The sequence below is a fragment of the Colletotrichum gloeosporioides genome, assembly GCF_011800055.1.
Source record: "Colletotrichum gloeosporioides strain Lc1 chromosome Unknown consensus_13, whole genome shotgun sequence".
Lineage (NCBI taxonomy): Eukaryota > Fungi > Ascomycota > Sordariomycetes > Glomerellales > Glomerellaceae > Colletotrichum > Colletotrichum gloeosporioides.
Genome location: NW_025544658.1, coordinates 421,208 through 443,393, shown reverse-complemented (window position 1 = coordinate 443,393; position 22,186 = coordinate 421,208). Strand labels below are relative to the sequence as shown.

At 56.3% G+C, this 22,186-nt stretch overlaps 6 protein-coding genes across 6 annotated transcripts; 4 read left to right on the top strand and 2 right to left on the bottom strand.

Annotated features, from left to right (window-relative positions):
• Positions 1–93: 93 nt before the first annotated feature.
• Positions 94–3,465, top strand: GCG54_00002549 (Serine/threonine-protein kinase MST20; the record flags this gene model as incomplete). Its single annotated transcript, XM_045402639.1, has 4 exons — positions 94–1,374; positions 1,554–2,925; positions 2,978–3,312; positions 3,364–3,465. 4 exons carry the CDS (start codon positions 94–96, stop codon positions 3,463–3,465), a joined length of 3,090 nt encoding a protein of 1,029 aa, XP_045269257.1.
• A 3,287-nt stretch (positions 3,466–6,752) lies between these two features.
• GCG54_00002548 (Acyl-CoA synthetase FUM16) lies at positions 6,753–9,190 on the bottom strand (the record flags this gene model as incomplete). Its single annotated transcript, XM_045402638.1, has 4 exons — positions 6,753–6,842; positions 6,902–8,025; positions 8,081–8,505; positions 8,619–9,190. Coding segments are annotated over 4 exons (2,211 nt in total), but the record flags the coding sequence as incomplete, so codon positions are not given.
• Positions 9,191–13,015: 3,825 nt separating this feature from the next.
• GCG54_00002547 (uncharacterized protein) lies at positions 13,016–14,684 on the top strand (the record flags this gene model as incomplete). Its single annotated transcript, XM_045402637.1, has 2 exons — positions 13,016–13,051; positions 13,113–14,684. 2 exons carry the CDS (start codon positions 13,016–13,018, stop codon positions 14,682–14,684), a joined length of 1,608 nt encoding a protein of 535 aa, XP_045269255.1.
• Positions 14,685–15,949: 1,265 nt separating this feature from the next.
• GCG54_00002546 (uncharacterized protein) lies at positions 15,950–16,483 on the top strand (the record flags this gene model as incomplete). The annotated part of the gene is made up of 1 exon (XM_045402636.1): positions 15,950–16,483. The coding sequence occupies one exon, from the start codon at positions 15,950–15,952 to the stop codon at positions 16,481–16,483; it is 534 nt and encodes a 177-aa protein (XP_045269254.1).
• A 153-nt stretch (positions 16,484–16,636) lies between these two features.
• GCG54_00002545 (uncharacterized protein) lies at positions 16,637–17,551 on the top strand (the record flags this gene model as incomplete). The annotated part of the gene is made up of 3 exons (XM_045402635.1): positions 16,637–16,817; positions 16,874–17,158; positions 17,217–17,551. 3 exons carry the CDS (start codon positions 16,637–16,639, stop codon positions 17,549–17,551), a joined length of 801 nt encoding a protein of 266 aa, XP_045269253.1.
• A 952-nt stretch (positions 17,552–18,503) lies between these two features.
• GCG54_00002544 (Ubiquitin carboxyl-terminal hydrolase 4) lies at positions 18,504–21,758 on the bottom strand (the record flags this gene model as incomplete). The annotated part of the gene is made up of 2 exons (XM_045402634.1): positions 18,504–19,424; positions 19,473–21,758. 2 exons carry the CDS (start codon positions 21,756–21,758, stop codon positions 18,504–18,506), a joined length of 3,207 nt encoding a protein of 1,068 aa, XP_045269252.1.
• Between the last annotated feature and the right edge of the window lie 428 nt (positions 21,759–22,186).

The following is a 22,186-nucleotide window of genomic DNA, read 5'->3' as shown; positions in this document are numbered from 1 at the left end:
CAAGTCCCAGGCCGGGTCCCCTTCTTTCTTTCTTTCGACGACGACCACCTCCGCCGGTTTTGGTTTTACTTTTAGACTTTGTAGGGGCGTATCATGGACGGCAGCCAGAGCACATCCACGTCCAACGGCTCGTCGCAACGTCGCAGGCTCACCAAGAAACCTCCCCCTTCGTACCATACCCACACCCGCTCGTCGAGTGGCCTCGATGGTGGCATCGACACCAGGTCTCTCCAGAGCAAACGCAGCTCGACCAGCTTGAAGCGCGCTCCTTCCGCTCCACCTGTGCGGACGACCCCCTCAAACGCTGCTTCAGCTCATAGTTCTCCCCGTCACCTCCCCTCAAGTCAGACGCACCTTCCCAATCCCTCCCCCATCCTGCCTCAGGGTCAGTTCGCCGCCGCCAACAACGCCAACGCCAACTCCCTCTCGCTCTCACTCTCAAACAACTCGCACTCACACTCCGTCGCTCCTTCCCCCAGTGCTGCGTCCTTTCATAACACCAGCATTAACCACCTTCACAACCACCACCAGCCCGCCGTGAACCTGAACCAGACCCAGTCCGCGTCCCACCCGACGACAGCTCAGGTGCAGGCCCAGGCCCTGGCGCAGCCTCAGACCTCCTCCTCCTCCACCTTTCACAACGCTGCTTCCGCTTCCTACGCTGTTCACCCTCACCACCAGCAGAACTTTAGCCACCAAAACAACAACAACCACCTCCTCCACCACCACAACCTGCTGCACAACAACTTCCCGACCAACAACAACAGCAGCTCCTCCTCCAATTCCAACAGCAGTCCCGTCGGCATCGGTGTCGGTGTTGGCATCGGCATCGCACACTCCAGTGATTCCGTAGCAGCTGACCCCAGCGCGCCTCTCTCGTCGCAACCCCACGACGAATTCATCGGCGCTCCCTTCGACGGCGCTGCCGTCCTGAGCCGCATCGAGCAGACAAAGTCCCCCGTCGCCCAGTCTCACCCGCTGCCTCTCCAGCACCCGCACCCTCACCAGCATCAGGCACCCGCCGCCTACCAGCGCCAGAACGCTCCCACGCCGCTGCTCAAGTCTGTCACCGACACGCGCATCACAAAGAGCCCCCGACTGCGACAGTCCCAGAGCTTCACGAACGATTCCCCCTCCTCAATGATGAACGAAAAATCACAAGGCGGTCGGGTGACGGAGAACTCAATGATCAGCCCCAAGAGATACTCGGACGAGGCAAAGGAGCCCCGTATGGGCGTCCTGCGCAAGAAGTCGGGCTTCTCTGGCTTCATGAACAGTCTGGTCGGCACCCCAAAGAAGCCTGTCATCTCCGCACCAGAGAATCCCGTCCATGTCACCCACGTCGGCTACGACAGCTCTACCGGCCAGTTTACCGTCAGTCGCCCCCCTCTCCCCTTCCTGCTCCTGCCTCTTTTTTGCAATCGCTCCTCAATTCTTGGATTGCCTTATTTCTTGCCTCTTCTTTTTTTTTCTTCCCCTCTCGCCTTCCTCTTTTCGTCCCCGCCCCCTCTCCTTTGTCCCGAATCTCGTGTGGCTGACGTGTGATTGTTCAGGGTCTTCCGAAAGAATGGCAGAGATTGATCAACGAAAGTGGAATTCCCGAGAAGGAACGCAGGGAGAACCCCCAGACCATGGTTGACATCATCACATTCTACAAGGAAACGACCGAAAAGCCAGCCGAGGATCAGGTTTTGGAGAAGTTCCACGATGCAAGAGCGCCTGATTACCGTCAATATGCAAATGCAAGCAACTCACCGTCGGGTGCCATGTCGCCGGGCATGTATCCGCCAACAACTTATATGGGTATGTCTCCGATGATCAGTCCACCTGCGAGCCCTAGGTTTCCAACTGTCAATCATGAAGGATCTTTTGAGAACCCCCGCCAACCGCCCCCCGTACCAGGAGTCGGAGGCTCCAAAGGCCCCGGTAAAGATGTGAATCTCATGCCCAGTCGCCCGGCACCGAAGCCCCCCGTCAGCCTCCCGATGAGGTCTGCTCCGTCGCCCTACCCCGCCAAGGACTCCGGCATTGGAATGTCTCAGCCCGGCGAAGACCTGCCCCCGGTCGCATACCAACCGCCCAAGGAGAACGTCCCCATGCTCCCCGAAGAGCATCGTGGAGAGCACCGATCCCGATCCCGATCCAACTCGCGTGTTGGCGCCTCGCCCGGCTACGTCCCCCCCACACCTAACCCTCAAAATGCTCAGGCGAACGTTTACCAGCAGCAACTCATGCAACAGCAGCAGGAGCAGGCCCTCGCGCAGGCTCAGGCCGCCATGACTGGCCAGGGCCAGATTGGTCGCGCTCCCAGCAAGAGACAGCCCGCCCAGCAGCCGACCCCTCCTCAATCGCAGTACCCTCAAGGCCCCACCGCAAACGGAGGTCCCGGCCAGCGACAGCAGGTTGGCGTGGCTGGTGCCCCTGGCTCCAGGCCCCGTCGCCAGAGACAGAGCACCGGTATCGACGTCGTCGCCGCCCTCAAGCGCATTTGTTCCGATGGCGATCCCCGTGAGGTGTACAAGAACTTCAACAAGATTGGCCAGGGTGCTTCCGGTGGCGTGTACACGGGATACGAGCGAGGCTCCAACCGATTGGTGGCTATTAAGCAGATGAACCTGGAGCAGCAACCGAAGAAGGACCTGATTATTAACGAGATCTTGGTCATGAAGGACAGCTCGCACCCCAACATTGTCAACTTCATCGACAGCTACCTTTGCGGAGGCGAGCTCTGGGTTGTCATGGAGTTCATGGAGGGCGGTAGTCTCACGGATGTTGTTACCTTCAACATCATGACTGAGGGACAAATCGCTTCCGTCTGCCGAGAGACGCTGAAGGGTCTGCAGCACCTGCACTCTAAGGGAGTCATCCACCGCGACATCAAGTCCGACAACATTCTCCTTTCGATGGAGGGCAACATCAAGCTGAGTACGAACCCCCTCGTTCCATTGCGGTTCGTGGAAATACTAACGTTGAACAGCTGATTTCGGATTCTGCGCGACAATCAACGAGGCCCAGAACAAGCGCACTACGATGGTCGGTACGCCGTATTGGATGGCCCCCGAGGTCGTCACGCGTAAGGAGTACGGACGCAAGGTCGACATCTGGTCTCTGGGTATCATGGCCATTGAGATGATCGAGGGCGAGCCGCCATACCTGACCGAGTCTCCTCTGAGAGCCCTGTGGTTGATCGCCACAAACGGCACCCCTCAGATCAAGGAGGAGGCCCAGCTGTCACCAGTTTTCCGCGACTTCCTCTACTTTGCACTCAAGGTCGACCCGGAGAAGAGAGCCAGCGCGCATGACCTCCTTAGAGTAGGTTCTTCCCCCACAGGTTCAAGACACAGTGTACTGATTTCCTTGTAGCATGAGTTCATGAAGGGATGTGTTGATCTCGCTCAGCTCTCACCATTGGTCCGCGCCGCTAGGGAAGCACGTCTCGCAGAGAAGGCGAGGAAGGGACAGTAGGGCACCTTCGGCCATGCGTCCAGAAGCATCTTTCGGCGGTTGGCTCATCGACATTAATCACGACCTTGACGACAACCACAAGCCTCCACAACTGGGCTGTCCTTACCTGTGCATTGAGATACCCCAGGAAGTTTTTTTGTTTGCCTTGGCACAAACAACTCGATGCCTTGCATCTACTCAGAGCACGCTTTCGTTCAATCTGGAACCGACCCCACGTGGGTCTCTTTCAGATTCACTAGGAAGACTAGTGCATTGAGTGCGCGCCATGGTTGGCAGACTTTCGAACCCGATCATAACTCTACTTGCTTTCAAAGATACCACGTCAGAGGAGACCAGCCCAATTCGGCATGGACTCTCTGGCCTTTCCTTTTTTTTTTTTTTTCCGACGACTTATGCGCGCATCCCATCCAGCATCAGCACTTGTTGGCGACCAAGCAAAGTCTCTTTACTCATGGTTCTTTCTGTTACGCATTACATAGAGGCGGCCACGATCACGGACTCGCCAGCTTGCCTCAATGCCAGGCCTTTGGTTGTATACGGACAACCCTCTTATCTCATTGGATTGAGACATCCACTTTGGGCCGATCATGTTTCCGTGGGGGTGGTGACAAATGTCACCTAGGAAAGTCGGTCGTTGAGAGAAGAGATGAGACGATGAATCGCATGATCTGATTTGGCCAGCGGGAATGGGCGGCCAACTCAAATTTTGGGGCAGGCAGGCAAACCCCCTTTCAAACCTGTCGTGTGGGATTTGTTTTCTCTGTTTTCACGGAACATCCGAAAAGAAAAGGGGATCGATTTTTTCAGACGAGACGTCGACGGACAGATACGAGAGGCCAGGTTCTTAGGCTTTCATTTCTCCTGGTCCCATGTATCTCTTTTCCCACACAGGGGGAACTCTCTACAGGTCGTGCACGCAAGAGGAACAATCACCGAGGTGATTTGGTCTAGACTCGACTAGGTACAGGAATGACCCCATTCAGGCCGAGCAGGCCGAGGAAAGTTAAAAAAAAAAGGTGTCTCTCGTTCCCTGCGTGATGTGTGATGTCGGACCTGCGATCTTGCTTATTTCCATTGTCGTCCCTCCGTGCCTCGCGCCCTGGCTGCGTCTTGATCTGAGATTTTAGACCTCAGCCTGCAGAAGTATCATACAACCCTTGGGGGGAAAAGACTTCAATGGATGGGACCCCTATTGCCACTCACGGCTTGTCTTGGTCTCGTTTGCGTCAGTAACGTGCGTCAAGTGGGGGTTCGTGGCTTTTCTTTTTTCTTAATTTCCAGTGGCTTGCTAATTTTTTTTCTCGAGTCTTTCTTTTCAGGGTCTTGTTGTCTTCTCAGGCGTAAAGGATTTTCCATGTTTGGCATTGTTCTGTGGTCTTTGTCTGGTAAGTCTGGAGGGCAAGGACGGGACAAAGGAACTTGCTTGTTTGAAAGGGTTGGTGGTAGTCGACAAAGGGGAGGGACGTTGCATTGTTCCAGGTACTTGCGGCTTGGACTTGGGAGCCTTGATGAGGGGTTTGATGAGTTGATTGGGATGGCAGGACGGCGAGGGTGGATTTCCGTATAGAGATCGTGAGGACGGTGATGATGAGAGAGATGGTGGTTGGTGATGGTGAATCGTCGCCGTCGGAAATGACAGGGTTGGATTGAAGGCTCTCAAGACCTTTACCGTTCTGAAACCAGCATCAGGACATGTTTCTCAGGAGATAACTCGAGACTGTGGCCAAGGGTTAGTTTACTCCGTCCTGACCATCGCAGTCTCGGGGGGGGGGGGGGGGGNGGGGGGGGGGGGGGGGGGGGGGGGGGGGGAATTCCGATGTTGGGAGATTCGGGATGCCTGCCTCTCGTCGTGCGTTGCTAGCTGAGATCTGTGTTCTCTCCACGGCACCTTTTATGTTTCGGCAGCTATAGGAGGGAGTATGGCCTCGCGGTCCGTTCTTGGCTTTTCTTCCCTCTGCTATCGACGACTCGTCTTCGGCGGCATTTGTTTGGTCTCCTTCACGCTGCGGGAACTGCAATTGTCGCCACTCGCAACCTTTCCTTTGCCCCCGTCGCTCGTGCAGGATTTGTTGTGATGAGTAAAGTCGTGCGAAACGTATCTCGAGTTGAAAACGTTCCCTTGTTGAGTTTGCTGGCGAGCTTGGTGCACGTAAGCAGAGAAGTCACCGACAAACCTGTCTGGACAATCCTGGATGTGTCCCAGGTCGCCACCACTGATCGAATCGGTATCTTGATGGGAGAGACCGATCAAGCAGGCCTCGTTTGTGTATCATCATTGCTTGGGGACTCTCGTGCTGGATGGGGAGCCGAAGGGGAACATATAGCTAGCTCCCTTGTCGACAATGTCATGGGCATATATACGTATAAGAGGCTGTATGTGTAACCCACTGCCTCGGTACATTGTATCGAGAGCCTCGGCTGCGAATCTTCATATCCACAACGAAGGAAGGCATCCAGATCAAGTCCATCACCAACGCAACTTGAACCGTCGAGGCCGCAGTTGCACGTCGGGTGAGCAGCTCACCAGCGACACGTTCTCATACTATCAACAAGTAGCAAGTCAAACATTACAATACGATCACAATGTATGTTAAACCCTCAGCGCTTCGTTTGGCGTTGAGCCTTTGGTCATACCCGAGCTACAAAAACGTATTCGTGACGAGTGTCCGGCAAACCCTCGCGGGACGTTGTCTGTCGATAGAACAAACGATGCGGATGTGGAAGCTATGGAAATCACCTAGTCAGTTTCTTCAAAGTCAATGTCTCAGAAACGCACTTGTGGCCATTTCAAGCTCGAAAGCTGCATCAAGAACCTATCCCAGAGTGGCTTGGTTCCGGACTTGAGCTGTGTGCGTTCGAGCATTACATCGGGCCACGAGGTCAACAAGAGCAGGTGTTTTGTACAGCACATCATTGACCGCGAACAGCTGGAAATCACCTGCTTCTCACCTAGCTTCTCGGCCTTATCGGGGGAACAATCAGAACAGCAGGCCGATGGAGTCTCGTATACTTATGGCTCTGGGAGAAAGTAAGCTACCCACAATTGAGACGGCACAGCTTGCTAACCTGCTAATTCACGCGTACTGAGTTGCTCACATGTTTTCCATTCATAAGCAGAAAAAAAGATGGGTAATAGTACATGTCGCGATACCAACACAGGCTTTGAATGGATCCTGGTCTCCTCATCCTCGCTTCCCAACCCGGACATTCCCCTTACATTTGCTATTACTCCGTCCATAGACACCAAAAAAGCGCAAATACAACGATTGGACTGCCTCCGGAGAGGTTTAGTTCTTAGGGAAGGCCGCCTCCATACGCTGCTTGTACTTGTCCTTGATGACTCTCCTGTTGAGCTTTTGTGTGGCGGTGACAAGGCCCTACGACGAATGTTAGCTGGAACACGGGCGTGGCAGAACGTTATCTCATTGGGACTTACGCTATCCGGGGTCCACTCCTCCTCGACGAGGACAACACCACCGACGATCTCAAGGCCGGTCAGACCGGCTTTGCGGCCGGCGCCAACGAGATCCTTAAGAACGGTGTCGACGACCTTAGAGTTGGTGTGCATGTCGTGCTCGTCAACGCCAAGCTTCTGAGCCTCCTCGGCGAGGACCTTCTCGTTGGGGGCGATGACGGCGATGGCGCGGGAGTGCTCGCCGTCACCGTAGACCATGATGTTCTGGACAAAGTGGCTGCCGCGGTAGACGGACTCCAGCTTCTCGAGAGCGATGTACTCACCACCCTGCATCTTGACAAGGTTCTTGACACGGTCGATGACCTTCAGGTGGCCGACGGAATCGAACTCGCCAATGTCGCCAGTCTTGAACCAGCCATCCTTGGTAATAGCCTTGGCCGTCTCCTCCGGGTTCTTGTAATACTCCTTGAGCACGGCGGGGCCCTTGATCCAGATTTCACCCTGGGGCGGGGTCGAGTCGGTGGAGTAGTTGAGATCCGGGATAGACACGAGCTTGACATCAACGGCGGCAGGAATGGGGCCGATGGCGGTGGAGGTGTATTCGAGTGGGTCGCCGAGAGCGCCGTTGGCGGCCGTCTCGGTCAGACCGTAGCCAGTGAGCATGGGCGCGACGGTCATGGAGAGGAAGTGCTTGGTCCCGTCCGAGATGCCGCTCGCGCCATTCATAATAAGCCGGAGACGCCCACCCGTGAGTTCGCGAACTTTCTTAAAGACGATGTTGTCGAAGATGGTAGCGAAGGGCAGGCCGTACTTGACCATGAAGCTTTTGTAGTTGAAGGCACCCCAGAAGAGGGCCTTGACGAAGATGCTTGAGCTGTTAACCTTTGTAGCAACGCCCTTCTTGACCGTCTCCCAGACCTGGGGCACGCCGACGAGGGCGGTAGGACGGAACTCGCGCATGTCACCAGGAGAGTTCTTCATGGACGTGTCTGACAGGGTTCGAGGGTTGCCATAGCCAAGGGTACCGCCAATGAACAGCACGAGGTTCTCGAGGACGAGCTCAAATATGTGAGCCAGGGGCAGGTATGCTAGGACGTACTCGGCGCTGCTAACGCACTCCTCGACGCAGGTGTAGAGACCAGTAACTGGGGACACAGTTAGTTAACTTCCTCGTCCAACGCATGCAGAAGCTCAACTTACTCGCTGCGACCATGCCCTCGTGGGTCATTGGGACACCCTTTGGCGTTCCAGTTGAGCCGGATGTGTACATGATGCAGAAGAGGTCCTCGGGCTTGGCCTCTACAGGATCAACAGGGTTATCCTCGCCCAGCTGGCGCACCTCCTCAATGCTAAGAAGCTTCACATCTGGGTTGGCCTTCTGAAAAGCCTCGACCTCACCACCCTGGGTGAAGATGCAGTTGTCATTGTAGATGACGAACTTGAGGTTTTCGGCCTTCTTGATGCCCCCGCTTGCCGTCTTGAGCAGGTGAGGGTCCAGGTACATGGCATCTGCACTGGACTCGAGGAGGGAGTGCTCGACACCGCTAGCACCGAGGGTGTCGTATGCGGTAACGATGGACATGGACTGCGAACCGCAGGCGTGGGACAGGGCCATCCAGTTGGCGCTAGGTTGCCGGAGCTTTAAGTTAGCCTCTTCTCTCAGGAACGGTTACTGCGATGGTGCTCGGGGCCGTGAAAAAGGCGGGACGGAAGGGGAACGGGGGGCTCTCGGACGTACGAAGTAGTAGCAAAGAGATGAAGTCTGCTCTCTTTGCCCAGACCCAACTTGCGCAAACCTGAACCAAGCTGCAGGATGTAGGTCTGGAATTCAGTATAGGTCAGGTAGGAGAATTTAGACAGCTCAAAGAACTGCCACTCCTTCTCGACCTGCCTGACCTCACCGTCGACGTTTTTGGGGACCATCTTCTTCTCCCTGTGCAAGTGCACGAGCTTCCGGGTGCCGACGGCGGGCTCGCTAGGGTAGACGCGAGCGCTTCGCTTCACGATATCGTACATTGTGTGGATCTCGGGATGGGGCTGAGTACGGAGGGCATCTTTGGCCTTCCAGTGACGGCGGGGGAGGGTCTCGCCCTCGACGCGCTCGTAACCGGGCGCCTCGACTGTGTAGGGAGGTTTGTGCACCGGGTACAGAGGTGCGATACGCGTGGTCCACGACATGTTGGCGGTGGGTGTTGCTGCTGCTAAATCGGAGAGCGGGGGAGGGGATTTGACGAGGAAGAAGCCGGCGAAGACGGCGGCAACGACGACAAGAACGGCAGTGGTGATGGACGGAATGGTGGGAGAGCTTAGGACTGATTAAGAGCTGCTGGCGAGCGGGCGGGATAGCGGCGACGGCGGAAGAGGGCGAGGATGTGGGATCGTAGGGCGGGATGACGGTCAGACCAAAGGGAGTCGAAGAGTTACTAAGTTGGTGGTCGGGGGGATTGGGGAGGAAATCTGGGGTAAGGTTTCCGAGTGGTTGAGGCTTGCAAGGCTGGAGGGAGGGAGGCAGAAGCTGGAGCTAGGAGTATTCGTAGAAATGTATGTAGCACGAGTGTCAAGGTTGGGGCTGAACCTTTGTAGGTTGTGGCTGTTTCGGATACTCGGTTTCTCTTCTTTTGTCGTCGCGTTTGGTGTTGCTCAAGGTGCACGCCGAACCTGAGCTGTCGGAGACGTTGCGGTGCGGCCTTTTGGTGCGGGCAGGGCAGAAGCGCAAAGTTAAGCTGTTGCGAAAGAGAAGGGAAAAAAAGGGCGACGGGCCTTTAATTGCGTCACAGGGTATTATGGCTGGGCCTGCTACCTTGCAGCAGTTGACCGTAATGCTGCGCGCTGCTGTGGAAGGTGGTGATGGGTGGGTGGGTGCCTCAGGGAAGGGAGATCCGCCACTGGCTGGTACGGGTACGTGGGCCCCCCTAACTAGCTACCTTACTGGACCTTACCTTCTAAGTACAGCTATCTGAGTATCTTTCATGCTCCCCTCACAGCTCTAGGAGTCCAGGGAACCAACCATCCATGCCCGCGGACAGGGGATGCTGCGCCGCTAGAGGGAGCTCCATGCAGGACGTCGTCGGCGAGAATACATGCCCGCCTGCTGTGGGCGCCCGCAAAAACATGTCGGCCTGCAAGTACTCAGAAACCCGCCGATGCCTTGGCTGCAGCCGCATGCTGAGGCGCTTGACGACGTAACACGTCAACACCCAACCGCAAGTTGAGGAAGCTCTCTGCTGGGCTGACAGAGGCACGGAACCTGCGGACACGACACAGCGTTGAACATCCATGGCCATGAGGCATCAGGTGGCAGGTTGAGCAAGACTCGTGGCCGCGTACACCACGCCCGCGGCACAGCTCCCAACGGCAAGAGTCCGTCGCCGTCACAGCCGCCATCCATCGTCTCTGGGGTTTCCAGTCTAGGCAACCTATCCGTCTCGGACGACTCTTCTACCAATCCCGGGCGATGCCTCGGCGGCACGAGATCACGTCTCAGCCGGCCAGCCCTCCGAAGTAAGAGGCAAGAGGCGGAATGGTGGCACCAGCAAGGAGGGAAGCTCCAATGCTGAGATGGCCTCTCGATTGGATCAGCTGCAGCAGCATCTTGTCAGCACCAGGTCCCTCCTGCCTATCCCCGAAGCCAACGCTAGTGTGCGGATAAAAAGAGGGGGGAACATGGGGCTGACTCTGCACTTGGCAGCTCTTGGAGGGGAGCCAAGGCGATGCGGGATCGGAAAACAATTGCGACAAATGCCATACGCTCTCCAACTAGTCAGCAACAGCAACGTTCTTCCCTCCCCAAGCACCTACCTGCTCTCCAGTCTCAACAAGTCCGTCCCTTGACATCCAATGACTTGTTTCCTCACAGAACTTGTCCCCAACATCACTCAACAATGCAACACTCCATACCTATTGCACCTTACCTGGGCATAGCAGCCAAAGACTTCTGGCAGAGATGCCGTTAGCACATGAAAATGACGCCGGCTTTCTGTCATCAGGATCGGCAAGGGTTCTCGACTCGATATGCCCGGCAGCCAGGGATCACAGCAGGGGACTCGGTTCCAATCAGCGGCTCAACCCCCCGATGAAGAAGACCGGTCCACACGTTCAATATCCAGACGGGCATTGTTTGATTGTGTCCTGCAGATTTTTGACTCTCCTCGCAGCAGAACCGCCGCATCCCACTCGCATCGCAACACCAGCACCCCCAGAGACTACGGAACCACGGCTTCAACTGTCCTTTTACCCACGCTGCTTGCTCGGCGCCACTTTCCAGCATCGCTCAATAACGGTCCTTCAGAGCTTGCTGCAACACTCACGTGCGAATACCGTTCTCTGTGGCTGACACATGCAACGCGCGAGCACCGACAACCGAGGCGAGTGCGCAAAAAAGAGGCTCCTCGCGGGGCAACCGTCGTATTTGACCTGTCCACCGCTACGGAAACCCTGCATTGTTTCTGGGTACGGAGCCGCCGTTGGAAACGGCGTTTCGCTGCTATTCTCCGGGATCCATCCCACCATGCTATGCCTGCCGTCAGAGTTTGGTTCATCGCACATTTTCCAACGGACCGCCCGAACACCTACTACGCCAACTCTGAATTCTTCTATTTTGCTATGCGTCTACCGCAGCCAGCGCTGCTGAGGTTATTCCTACCTTCCCACCTTCTCGACACTGCCGACATATGCCATGCTGACGCCCCCCAATCCTCCCGAGCCGAATCGTGCGCCTGAGTCAGCTTCGCTCTTCAATCGATTGATGCGTGCCCTCGGACTGCATCAATCTTCCCTGTGGCGGCCGGGAAGCTATGGCCAGTACCCACAGCAGCAACAGCCGCGAACCGCCCAGCTCGGAGCTCTGAAAAGCGAACCTCCGACTCGCGGTGTCACGACGACTCAGGTTCCTGCTACAACTCCTTCAGGGCAGTCGCGAAAATAACAAACCTGACGATGCTATTCCGTGCGAGCGCCAAATAGCAAGAAACCAGCGGGAACCGTGGAAACCAAGCGGTTGACCACCCACGACGCGGCTCAGCGTCGACTTCGGGACCGCGCGGTGAGAGTTCATCGTGTGGCAGCCGGTCGAGAAGCAATTTATAGCATCATCCGGCCTATCGCAATCTTGGGTCTTCACACCCTAACCGGCCGAGCGATCGTACTAGACGGATTGGACGACCCGGCTATGAGGAAACCGTCTCTGCCTTTGTCTTGTGTCTTGCAGCCGGAGATCCACTCGGGAACCCCAATCCGAACGGACAGGCGTATGAGCCATGTATGTGTATGCGGCATCATGAGCCTTGGATAGGCAAGGCTGGGGCTCAATACGCCAGCATTGGCACGTGTCCCGGATCGCCAGCTTTGATAAACACGCCTGGCACGTCTCCCCAGCGTCCGCCACCGTCATTGAGGCTAAGCGGGATCTACGCAGCTACGCTGGGCTAACGGCTTTTACTTTGGCCCTAAAACAGCACCGCTCGGCACTCTTCGTCCACACACGCCCCAGGACCAAGGCAAGGGGCCGTGTGTTAGCCTCATCCTTTCTCGGTCTACTCTGTACTGTATTACACAGAGTACGAATGAAGAGTAAGGTAGTCTTGCAGACGACTGCACTCTGCGGACACAGACCTGTGAACCCCTTCCGGCGGCGCTGCCGGGCGCCCGCCAGCCAAATGTCGAGCTCTGCAGCTAACGGCCATCTCAATTCTAGAATGGACTTCCCCCATCGGACACATCCTATAGTCCGCCTCGCGTGTCTCTCCCTACCGGCCAATGAGCCATCACCAACCGAGGACCTGCAGGGCCGCTCGACCATGAGCACAGCTCTCGAAATATACTCGTCGTCACCACTGTCACAACAATGAAACGCCCCCTTCTGCAAGCCCCGAGCGTGGAGCCCAGAGCCACAGCAAGAACCGCATGCCGTGTCTCTCATTGTCCCAGAGACAGTCCCAGCCCGGCAGCACCACATGGACCGCTCATAGACGCCCAAAGACACGCCAAGCGTGCGCACCTCCGACGTGCCATTCATTGTATTAAGATAGAGTTACGTCGCAGCCGCCCCCTTCGAGATGAACTCCTGTCCTTTCTCCCGTTTGATTTCGAGAGGTGACCGGCGCCCAACCAAAACGCTGCCTCTCACTTGAAGCAATCATGTCGGGGTTGTGTGGTATCCGCCCTGAAGGGATCGTAAGTCGCCTTCCCCTGCTTGGCTAGAACCAAGGATCGTTCCAGCTAACGCTTCGTACAGGTGGCTCATTCAAAGTTCGGTCCTCTACCATCATCGTGTTTTTTCGACAGTGTCGTTGTGCCTTTGCCAGCATGGATCCGTATCATTGTCACGTTTGCACTCTTTCACTTTGTCGTTCCCGTCCTCGTCGTGGACAAAATCAAGCGGTATGAAGTCAAGCACGAATGGCAGAGACACGCCCAACTGTCGTTCTATTACTTCACCATCCTCGTCGTTTTTATGATGGAGGCCATGGAAATTGGTAGGCTGGCATCCATCAACTTTGGCGTCGGCCTGCTTCCGTTTGTTTTCGCGGGTTGTGGTGTCTGCGCCGTCATGCAGTCCACTCGGGGTTTCCAGCGCCGTATTCGCAACTGGCAGCCAGCCAACATCATCTTCTGGATCATGAGCATCGCCGTCACCTCCATTAAGTTTGTGACCATCGTAAAGGCAGGACAGGCCAACCCGCAGGCCAGACGTGCTGGCAGCGACTACCCGACTACTCACCAACTTCAGGACCTTGGCGTTCTCATTGCCTGCTACATTCTCCTGCTCGTCAACGAGATCGCCCTCATGTTCCAGAAGACTTGGGAGGAGACGGTCGACGCCGAGAACATGAAGAAGCTCCGCCTCGAGCGCTCCATCAGCGACCAGGCCCGTTACGATCTTACCCGCGCCATCGAGGAGGGTTACTACCCGTCCGGCGTCACCTACCTCACCCTCAGGCTGGAGGGCGAGTCCGCAAGCGACAAGGACGTACCGAGCAAGGAGGACGAGCTTAAGAAGACGGCCAGCCACAACGCTTCCATTGCGGGATCGTCTTCCAGCGCCAGCGAGAAGGGCAAACGCACCATGGACGATCCGATCGAGCCTGTCCCCATGATCCCACCGAGCTTCCGAAACAGCGAGCGATGGTCGTCTGCCATGACTCTGAAGGACGCTGCCGCAAGTGACGACCAGCTCAACGAGAAAAACGGCCTCAGCAAGAAACGCGACACCGCCAGATGGTCGGCAATGACTCTCAGGGAGCCGGCGCCCATCCGCGACCCCAACGACAAGCGCGGCTCAGGCTTCGGCGGCGCAAAGGCTTCGCCCACGTTTGAAAATATCCAAGAGACAGAGGCCCTGGAGGGCGTTGAGCCGATTCACCGCTACGCCGAAGAGCGCGCCGCCCAAAAGGCCCTCCTTAGTGAGGCTCCGTTCTCAATTAACAGGGACAGCCAGCCGCCTCGCAGCCCCTCCGAAGCACACCGATCCTTCCTCTTGAAGCCTGCCAACCCCAATCCGCACGGAGAGCGGTGGTCGGCCATGACACTCAGGAATGACGGCGCAGTTCCGCCGACCAGGGAGGAGCACCAGCCCATGATGTCCTCCGCCAGCACGCCCGAGAGGAAACCTTCCGGCTCGGGCGATAGAAACGCTATGAGGCGGTATTCTGACTGCTCGTCACGGTCCATCCGGCGATTCTCTGCGCGCAACGATTTGAGGGAGGCTGCGGCCACGGCGGCTGCGTTCGTGGACGGGGAGGATGTGTCTATGGGATCGCCGACGGAGGAGACGCATTTGCAGCAACATCAACCGCCCTCGCCATGAGGGGGGAATAGCATCGATACCAACTACCAAACTGGTACACACACAACTTTCCTTAATATCTATTGTCACTTTTTGGAGGGGAATGTGTAATTTTTCTTTGAATCTTGCAAAAACAAGCAGGCGAGGCGCCATATCTAGAACGGGCAGGGTCTTATGAGAGATGTGGGAATAGTGTGTATAATCAAGACGAACTCCTCCAAAATGATTCCCCATATTCCGAGTTGTTTTGCAATGCCCAAGTGAGGAAGACTGTGCCTTGAGATACTGCTGGCGGTGTGTCTGGCCCTATTCCTTTGATAGTGTAGAAAACCAACATTTCACTAAAATCTACGGTATCATCTTCCCAGGCGATTTCTTTTTTTTTTTTCACAACTGATCCACACAAGCAACAATTCATGCGCATCACCTTGGAATTTCACGGCGAATTAGAACAGGAAAAAGCAAGTAAAGATGGTAGTTGCTCTTGGGAAGGGGTCGTGATTGGGGGGTGGCTTTTGTCCAGCCAGCCATTCCCGTATTGTGACTTGCTGCGCTAGGCTGGGGGTGAGCCGCGACGCTAATCTCGGTGGTATTTTAGTGTGAATCGATAAGGGCGTCCGGAGGCGTTTTTTTCCTTTTCTCGATGGCGGGTATATTTATGGCGTTTTTGTGTCTAGTTAGTTGTCCGGGCAAGGCGAGGTCGGAGTGGCGCGCGATGGGGGGGGATTGGAGCGGGAGGCGTGTGGATATGACAGAAAGAATAGGGGTGGAGGGGGTAGAGCCGCGAAGGAAGTTTGACAGGGCGAGTGAGGGCGGGAGGATGAATTTTCGTTGATGGGCTGGGATGAAGGAAGGCGATGGGTGTCTTTTGGTGTGTTGATGAGAGAGGTTCTCGTATGTGATTTGTTTTCTTTCCCGCCTGTCTTGTCAACGAATGTTGAAGCTGCGAGTTTCTGGAGATGGAAATAAGCCACCGGGAGTTACGCGGCCCGAAGAAGGGAAGCCGAAGGAATCGTGGCGCGGTCCATAAGCAGACCTGCTGTTGGTAGCCTCGAGTAGGTAGGTTACTCTCGTCAGGCGGCGCAGTCTGATAAGTCAGATTCCATGTTTTTTTTCTGGTCCAAGTTGGTTGGACGGGGTTGGACGCAGCTGCCAACCTATTTTCTCAGACGCTGTAGTTTTCTTTCTTTTGGATGTCGCTGTGCATGAGAGTGGCGTTAGTTTACTGACTCTTCCACCTTTCTTATCTTGGCATTCAGGATCGTTTGGCCCCCCTGGGACTGAGAATGAATAAAATTCCGAGCCGGAGGAGAGACGACGATGAGGAGCCAGCGGAGGAACTACACCGCCAACGAGATCGCCGCTCGACCACGACGAGTGAGAATGACGATCCCGTGAAGCAGCGCCGGGGCGGCGGCGGCCCGAGGAAGGGACACACCAAGTCGCGGAACGGGTGCATCGGGTGCAAGAGGCGGCGGGTCAAGTGCTCGGAGCGGCGGCCCGAGTGTGAGGGGTGTCTAAGGATGGGGCTTGTTTGCGAGTGGGCGTGGCCTGCGAAGAGGCACCTGGAGGCGAGTTCTGGGAGGAGACGGATGGTGACGAGGGGGGCGGGGGAAAGTAGTAGTGGCGACGGTGAGGATGAGGAGAGGGAGACGGTGATGGTGATGGATCCGCGGCCTGTATTTGGGATGGAGGACTTGCGGTTCTTTCAGCACTTTGTGCTGGATGCCATCCCACCTTTGCCTGTCGGGGGAGGAGAGGTCTGGAGGGGTGTCGCGAGGATGGCGCATGAGGTGAGTTTTGTGTGCTTCTCCAGGTGATCATGCTTTATGTTTCTGGTGGACTGACGGATGGGGGAAAAGTACGACTTTTTGATGCACGCAGTGTTAGCTCTCGGCGCGTCGCATCTTTCTCTGTGCAGTACTCTGGGCGACAGCAGTAACTTTGTCTTGTCGTCGTCAGGGACGGGCGTCATGGAGCGGCAGGCGCTGGGGCACAGGGTGCGAGCGATACGCGCGCTCAACGACAAGCTCTCCGGCGGGAGACTGAGCAGGGTCGACGGGGACGCGGCGTTTGCGGCGATGATGGCGTTGACGTTCCAGGCTGGGTACATGGTTGACGGGATGGGGGATTTCGTGGCCATGGTTCGGGGGTGTAAGTCTTTCCCTCAGTTTTTGTGTGTAAAAATGCTAACATTGGAACAAAAACAGGCCACGTCGTCGCCGACAACGCGATGCCCTCATTCCCCGACTCTGCGTTCAGCGGGTTCTCGGGCCCGGGCTACGTCTCGGGCTTCCGGTCCCTGCTGCAGCCGGACAACCCCGGCAGATCGCCCAGGCTGGAGGACGTCAGAGAGGCAGAGCGGCGGGAGGTCCTGGACGGGTTTGTGGGGAGTCTGCGGGACGTCGGGGCGCTGTGCGGGAGCGTCTGCGAGGTCGAGTACCTGGCTGGGATGAAGAGGGTTGTCGGCCTTGCGATTGCCGGGTCTGAGGATGGTGAGTGTTTCTGGCTCGTCTTCTGATGGAAATGAGGGGGGTGCTAACCAGAGAGCAGCGTACCTCGAGTTCGCGGCAATGTACAACCGCCTCGGCGAGATGAGCAGCGACGACTTCGTGCGCTTCAGCGCGGCGGGGAACCACGCCGCGCGGATCCTCCTGGGGCACTTCTTCCTGCTCGCGCAGGTCGTCGAGATGATCAACCACCGCAGGGGGCGGAGCCGCGAGGGGCGCTTCCGGGCGAGGGTGACGCTGGCTTGGCTGGAGGAGATCGAGGAGGGGTTGCCGGGGGAGTTGAAGGGGTATTTGGGGTGGCCTTTGGGGTTTGCGAGGGGGCGCATGGGGAGGTTGGATGGAGGGGATGGTGGTTGTGTTGGGATAGGGTTGTCGTGAAGGTTCGTGGGCGAGAGATGGGTGGCATGTCGAGGAAAGTTGACAGGGACACCAAGATGAACTCGGGCGTATCCGACTTACATCCTTCTCACTAAATTCTCAAAGGCCTCTAACACAACTGCCATGGTCCGACGTCAGCAACTTCCCAGCAACTAACAAAACATCATACTGGAGTTTAGACATTGACGGTATGGCATCTCCTTTCATCAGGTTCACAACGGCATCGCGTGCCGTCCAACCATGGGGGCTCGATTTTGAATAGATAGACTTGATAAATCCCATCTCACAAACTCCGCTATCTCTGGCCAACTCGTCGGCAGAAACAGCGTGTTCTTCACTTCAAGATGCTGGATGGCCTCCGTCGATGGCTATTCTATGTCAAGACGCTGAAGAATGTTCGCTCCTTGGCTCCGAGAGCACTCATACAAACATGAGGTCTGCTCGATAATAAGAAAAAGTTCTCCAGCAAGACAATAGCTAATCTGGGCTCCAGAAGGACATCATGACGCAGTTGTAGGTTCACCCATGTTCTCATCTACACATGTCACTCAAGTCATTCACCAAGCCTAGAGCAATCCCTGAAATGTCCGGTTCTCATTCCAATAGAACTAATGTTTTGTCATGACCTCATCCCGAAAAAGAGCAAGAAAAAGTATCCTGTCCGTCCCCAATGTGACAGGCAAGATAAACCCCCCTCCCCTTCCAAAATCGAACCAGACGCCATGCTTTGGAAGAAGCGCTTGAAGAAACTCAAACCGTAGAAAAAAGACAACATCGTTCCATGCTTGGCAACCGCCCGCCGTCATTCAGTTCTATATGAGGTTTGAAAAGTCCCCCACCCTGTCCCCCCTTCCCTGCCCCGCCGATATTCCCGACACATGTACATATCTTTCGTCCTTTTTCACCATCTTCTTCAATGCCCTCTCTCTATTACAACATCTTGGGGGAAAAATCAACGTCTCGAGGATCGACCTTGCTTTCTGCGGAAGAACACGAGGTACGGCACGTCGGAGGTGCTCTTCTTGAACACCTCGCGACTGGCGTCGCCCCCACGGCCCGTACCGTCGATGCGGATCGGGGTCACGCGGGCGTCGTTGATGCGGTGCCAAGCGTGCGGGTCGGGGTTCTGCGGTTCGCGGACGTAGGAATAGTAGTGACCGCTGGTGATGTTGGTACCGGTGTGGATGATGACGGCGTAACATTCGTAGTCGAAGGGCAGCTCGAACTTTTCGTCGAGCGGGGGCCCGACGGTGTTGCGTTCCTCGGGCGGGATGAAGAACTGGTCGAGGTTCAGGTTTTCAAAGTCCCATGTGATCATGTCCCGCTTCTTCTGCACCTGACCGGTGTTGTCGTAGTCGAATCGTCGGAAGCACACGCACAGCAGTTCCGGCAGACGGGCGAGCGCGATCTGCTTTTGGCCCCGTACGTTCATGTTGCAAGTATCGCACTTGTAATCGTCGATAAACTCTGGCTCGAGGTATGACTTCAGGCAGTCTTCAATCGTTTGTGTGTTGCTGTTGATGGGCACCGAGATGAAGTCGAATGTCGCAAAGCTGTAAGTGCGGTTGTTGCATCTGGAACACACCACTGTCGAGAGTTCCAAGCCACGCCAGTATCTGTCGACGATGGACGAGTTGGTTTTCAGGTAGTGACCCCACCACTCGTACGCACCCTGAAGCATCGACTTGCCAACCTTCATCTGAGGGTATGCTGCGTTCTCGTCGCCAACCCGATCTCTTCGCATGTTTGTCTCATCGTGAAGGTATGCCATCAGCCAGGACATGAACTCTTGAGCATCCTGCTGTCGGCCACCACCAAACTCGTCACCCTTGTCCTTGAGCCGGCTCTTTTCACAGACCGATCGAGAGTAGTCCTAGGAATGGTCAGTACAGCGCATAGCTCCATGGGCGAGGAGGCTTACCATCAGTGTCTGGGCCTTCATGGTGGCAAACTTGCCGGAGTCCATCCAGTGGAAGAGGTTGGATAGAATGCGCGACATGAGCTGAGGGGGATCGCTCTTCTCATCGGGCTTCTTCGGGACCTTGTACGTGTTTTGCCATTCAAACGTGGCCAGTTCCTTGCCAAAACCAGGCGACATCCGCAGGGCTTGGATGGAGCTGTTGGCGTAACACCAGACACCGGGGTTGTTGAGACCTGTGATGTGATGGCCATCCTTGACTGCGCCGACAGATGGAGAGTCGGGGCGGGCCAATGGGCCCTGCTTGAGGTTTCGAGCTTGCGCTGGGAAAGCCAAGCCCTGGGCCTCATGGTCATCCTGCGTTTGCGAAAGACCACTGTAGCTGGGACGAGGAACAGCTGGAGCTGGCCGCGTAGGTGGTGACGGAAGGTCAGAGTAGATATCGGCGTGGTTTTGATAGTTGTTGTACGTGGGCTTTTCAGGACTGATGGGTGACTGCATGGATTCCTGCTCAGCCGAGACGGCTGGAAATCTCCGCAGAAACTCTTCGGTGCTGCGCACATGCATGAACCCAGGAGAGCGCGCAGTCTCGAGGTCTGCATTGTGCAGCGTCTCCTCCCAAAGCTTGACCTCTTCAGGCTTCAAAGGCGTGACTTTGTATTGCCTGGTTGGCTTTGAGATGGAGATGGAAGGCTTCAAAGGAGACCGAATCCTAGGGGCCCTAGCAGCACCAGCTGTCTGGGACGTGGCCAAAGCAGCCCTTCCCATAAGATCTGTCCACGCATCCAGGCCTCCCTGGAGCAACTTCGGGGGGTTCTTCAATTCCTTTCCATAATTGAAGTACGTTAATGCGCGCTGGAGTGACAACAGTGCGGCTGCGTCCATGTCAGGAGAAATATATCGTGGGATAGCATCTGAGTCCTGGTCATGGAAAACCACCAGGTCGAAAGCGTCCCTCCGCTCGAAGTGGTGGTACTCCTGCGCGGGTGAGAGCACCATGCTTTCGGCGATCTGCTCTGAAGAAATGTTCTCTCTAAGTAAAATATTGGGTTCAATGCAGATAACGGCTTGTGACAGAATGTGGCCCTCGTCGAAATCGTCGCGACTGCGGACGTCAATGATTAGAACTTGGAGTGTTGCAGAACCCCTTCTTATAAAACTCATTAGGTCCTCGGCAGTGATGGTGTCTCCCTCGGGGATCGTGATACTGGGACGGTGAATTGGAGCAGGAGCGGCATTAGGCTGAGGCTGGGGTTGAGCGAAGTAATCAGACGATTTGTTGTTGGCAAGGACGGTATTGATCGCTGCCGAGGAGCCCGTTCTGCTGAACAGGCCGCGGGGTGTACTTGACGGCAAGGAGGCTGCTTCATTAGACACGGTTCCTCTGGCCGGGCTGTAGATGGCGTCCGGCATCTTTGGCAGATCTGGCAGGCTTGTCACTACTGCCACCTTTGGTTTCTCGGTCGGTTCGGGCATCGCCCTCGGTCCTGCTGGTCTGGCCGGAACAAGGGGATGTGTTCGTATGCGGGGATCTTGGCCAGGCAAAGCTACCGGTCCTCTGAGGTTGGCGAAGCGGGCTGCCAGATCCTCGGCGGCCTTGCTCTTGAGGGTCGGTGTGCCAGCCCCCGAACGTATCACATTGCCATGTAAAGATTGGGGCTTCGGCTGGACAGCAGGTTTCGGCTTTGGTGAGCCATTGACCTGTGTACCGGCCTCGGCTCTCGTAGGACTCATCAGCGGTGCGCCCGGCTGGCCCTGGGGTGACATGGGTCGGTTCGCTTGGCCGTTGACGATGGAGGATGGTCTCGAGGTGGTCGGGCGGACGCCCGTTCTTTGGTTGTCGGCGATGATGTCGGCCTTGATCTTTTCAAAGGCTGTATGCTGGGACTCTATCTTCTTCATGAGGGCAGAGTAGATGCGGCTCATGTCTCCTTGGCCGCCCCTCACGGCCAGGGCATCGGGGTGCTGAGGCACATATCGAATGGCAATCAGGGAGGCCTTCAGGTACTCCTTGAAAGCGAGGTCTGGTCTGCCAAAGTCGCGGAAGGTCTCGGCTTGTCGCATGGCATTGTCGCCCCTCTCGAGAATCTTGCGCAAGGGTAGCTTCATATCGACATCGGGGGAAGCGGAGGTGAGGTCGTCTATATGGGGTAGGGGTTGTTTGGCGCCGCGGCCGGCCGGTCCCCCGTCTCCGCCCATGGCGAAGGAGTGTAGAGAGGTGCCGTTGGATATGGCAGGACCGCCGCCGCCGAGGACGGTTCTGGTGGCTGAGGAGGCCGTCGAACTCATGTGAACGAGGAACAGTATCTGGGGGATGAGTGTAGAAGTTGGATCATGTCGCTGCACGCGCGGCTGCTCGGTCGGTCGCGGGGGATGTTGCTGTGGTTAGGGTTGGTAGATTCGAGGAGTGGCAGTGGTGGTGGTGGGAGGATTCGGAGCGATCAAGGTACGGAGGACGGGACTCGGAGACGACGACAATCGGCGGCGGGATCGTCATGGGTGGCAGGCGACGGGACGCTTTAGTAGTACGTTGCAAGCGCAGCTGCAGGGCGGGCTGCAGTGTGCATGTTTCCTTGAATAGAGCAGAGGGCTTTCGGCGGGTTGGAAGAATGGCGGGGGCAGCCAAAAGGCGTCTTTGAGGAAAAGAGAGGTAGAATAGAACAGGTTTGTGGTGCCGTATGCTGTGCTGCCGTCTTGTGAAAGGACGATGGTCCGTG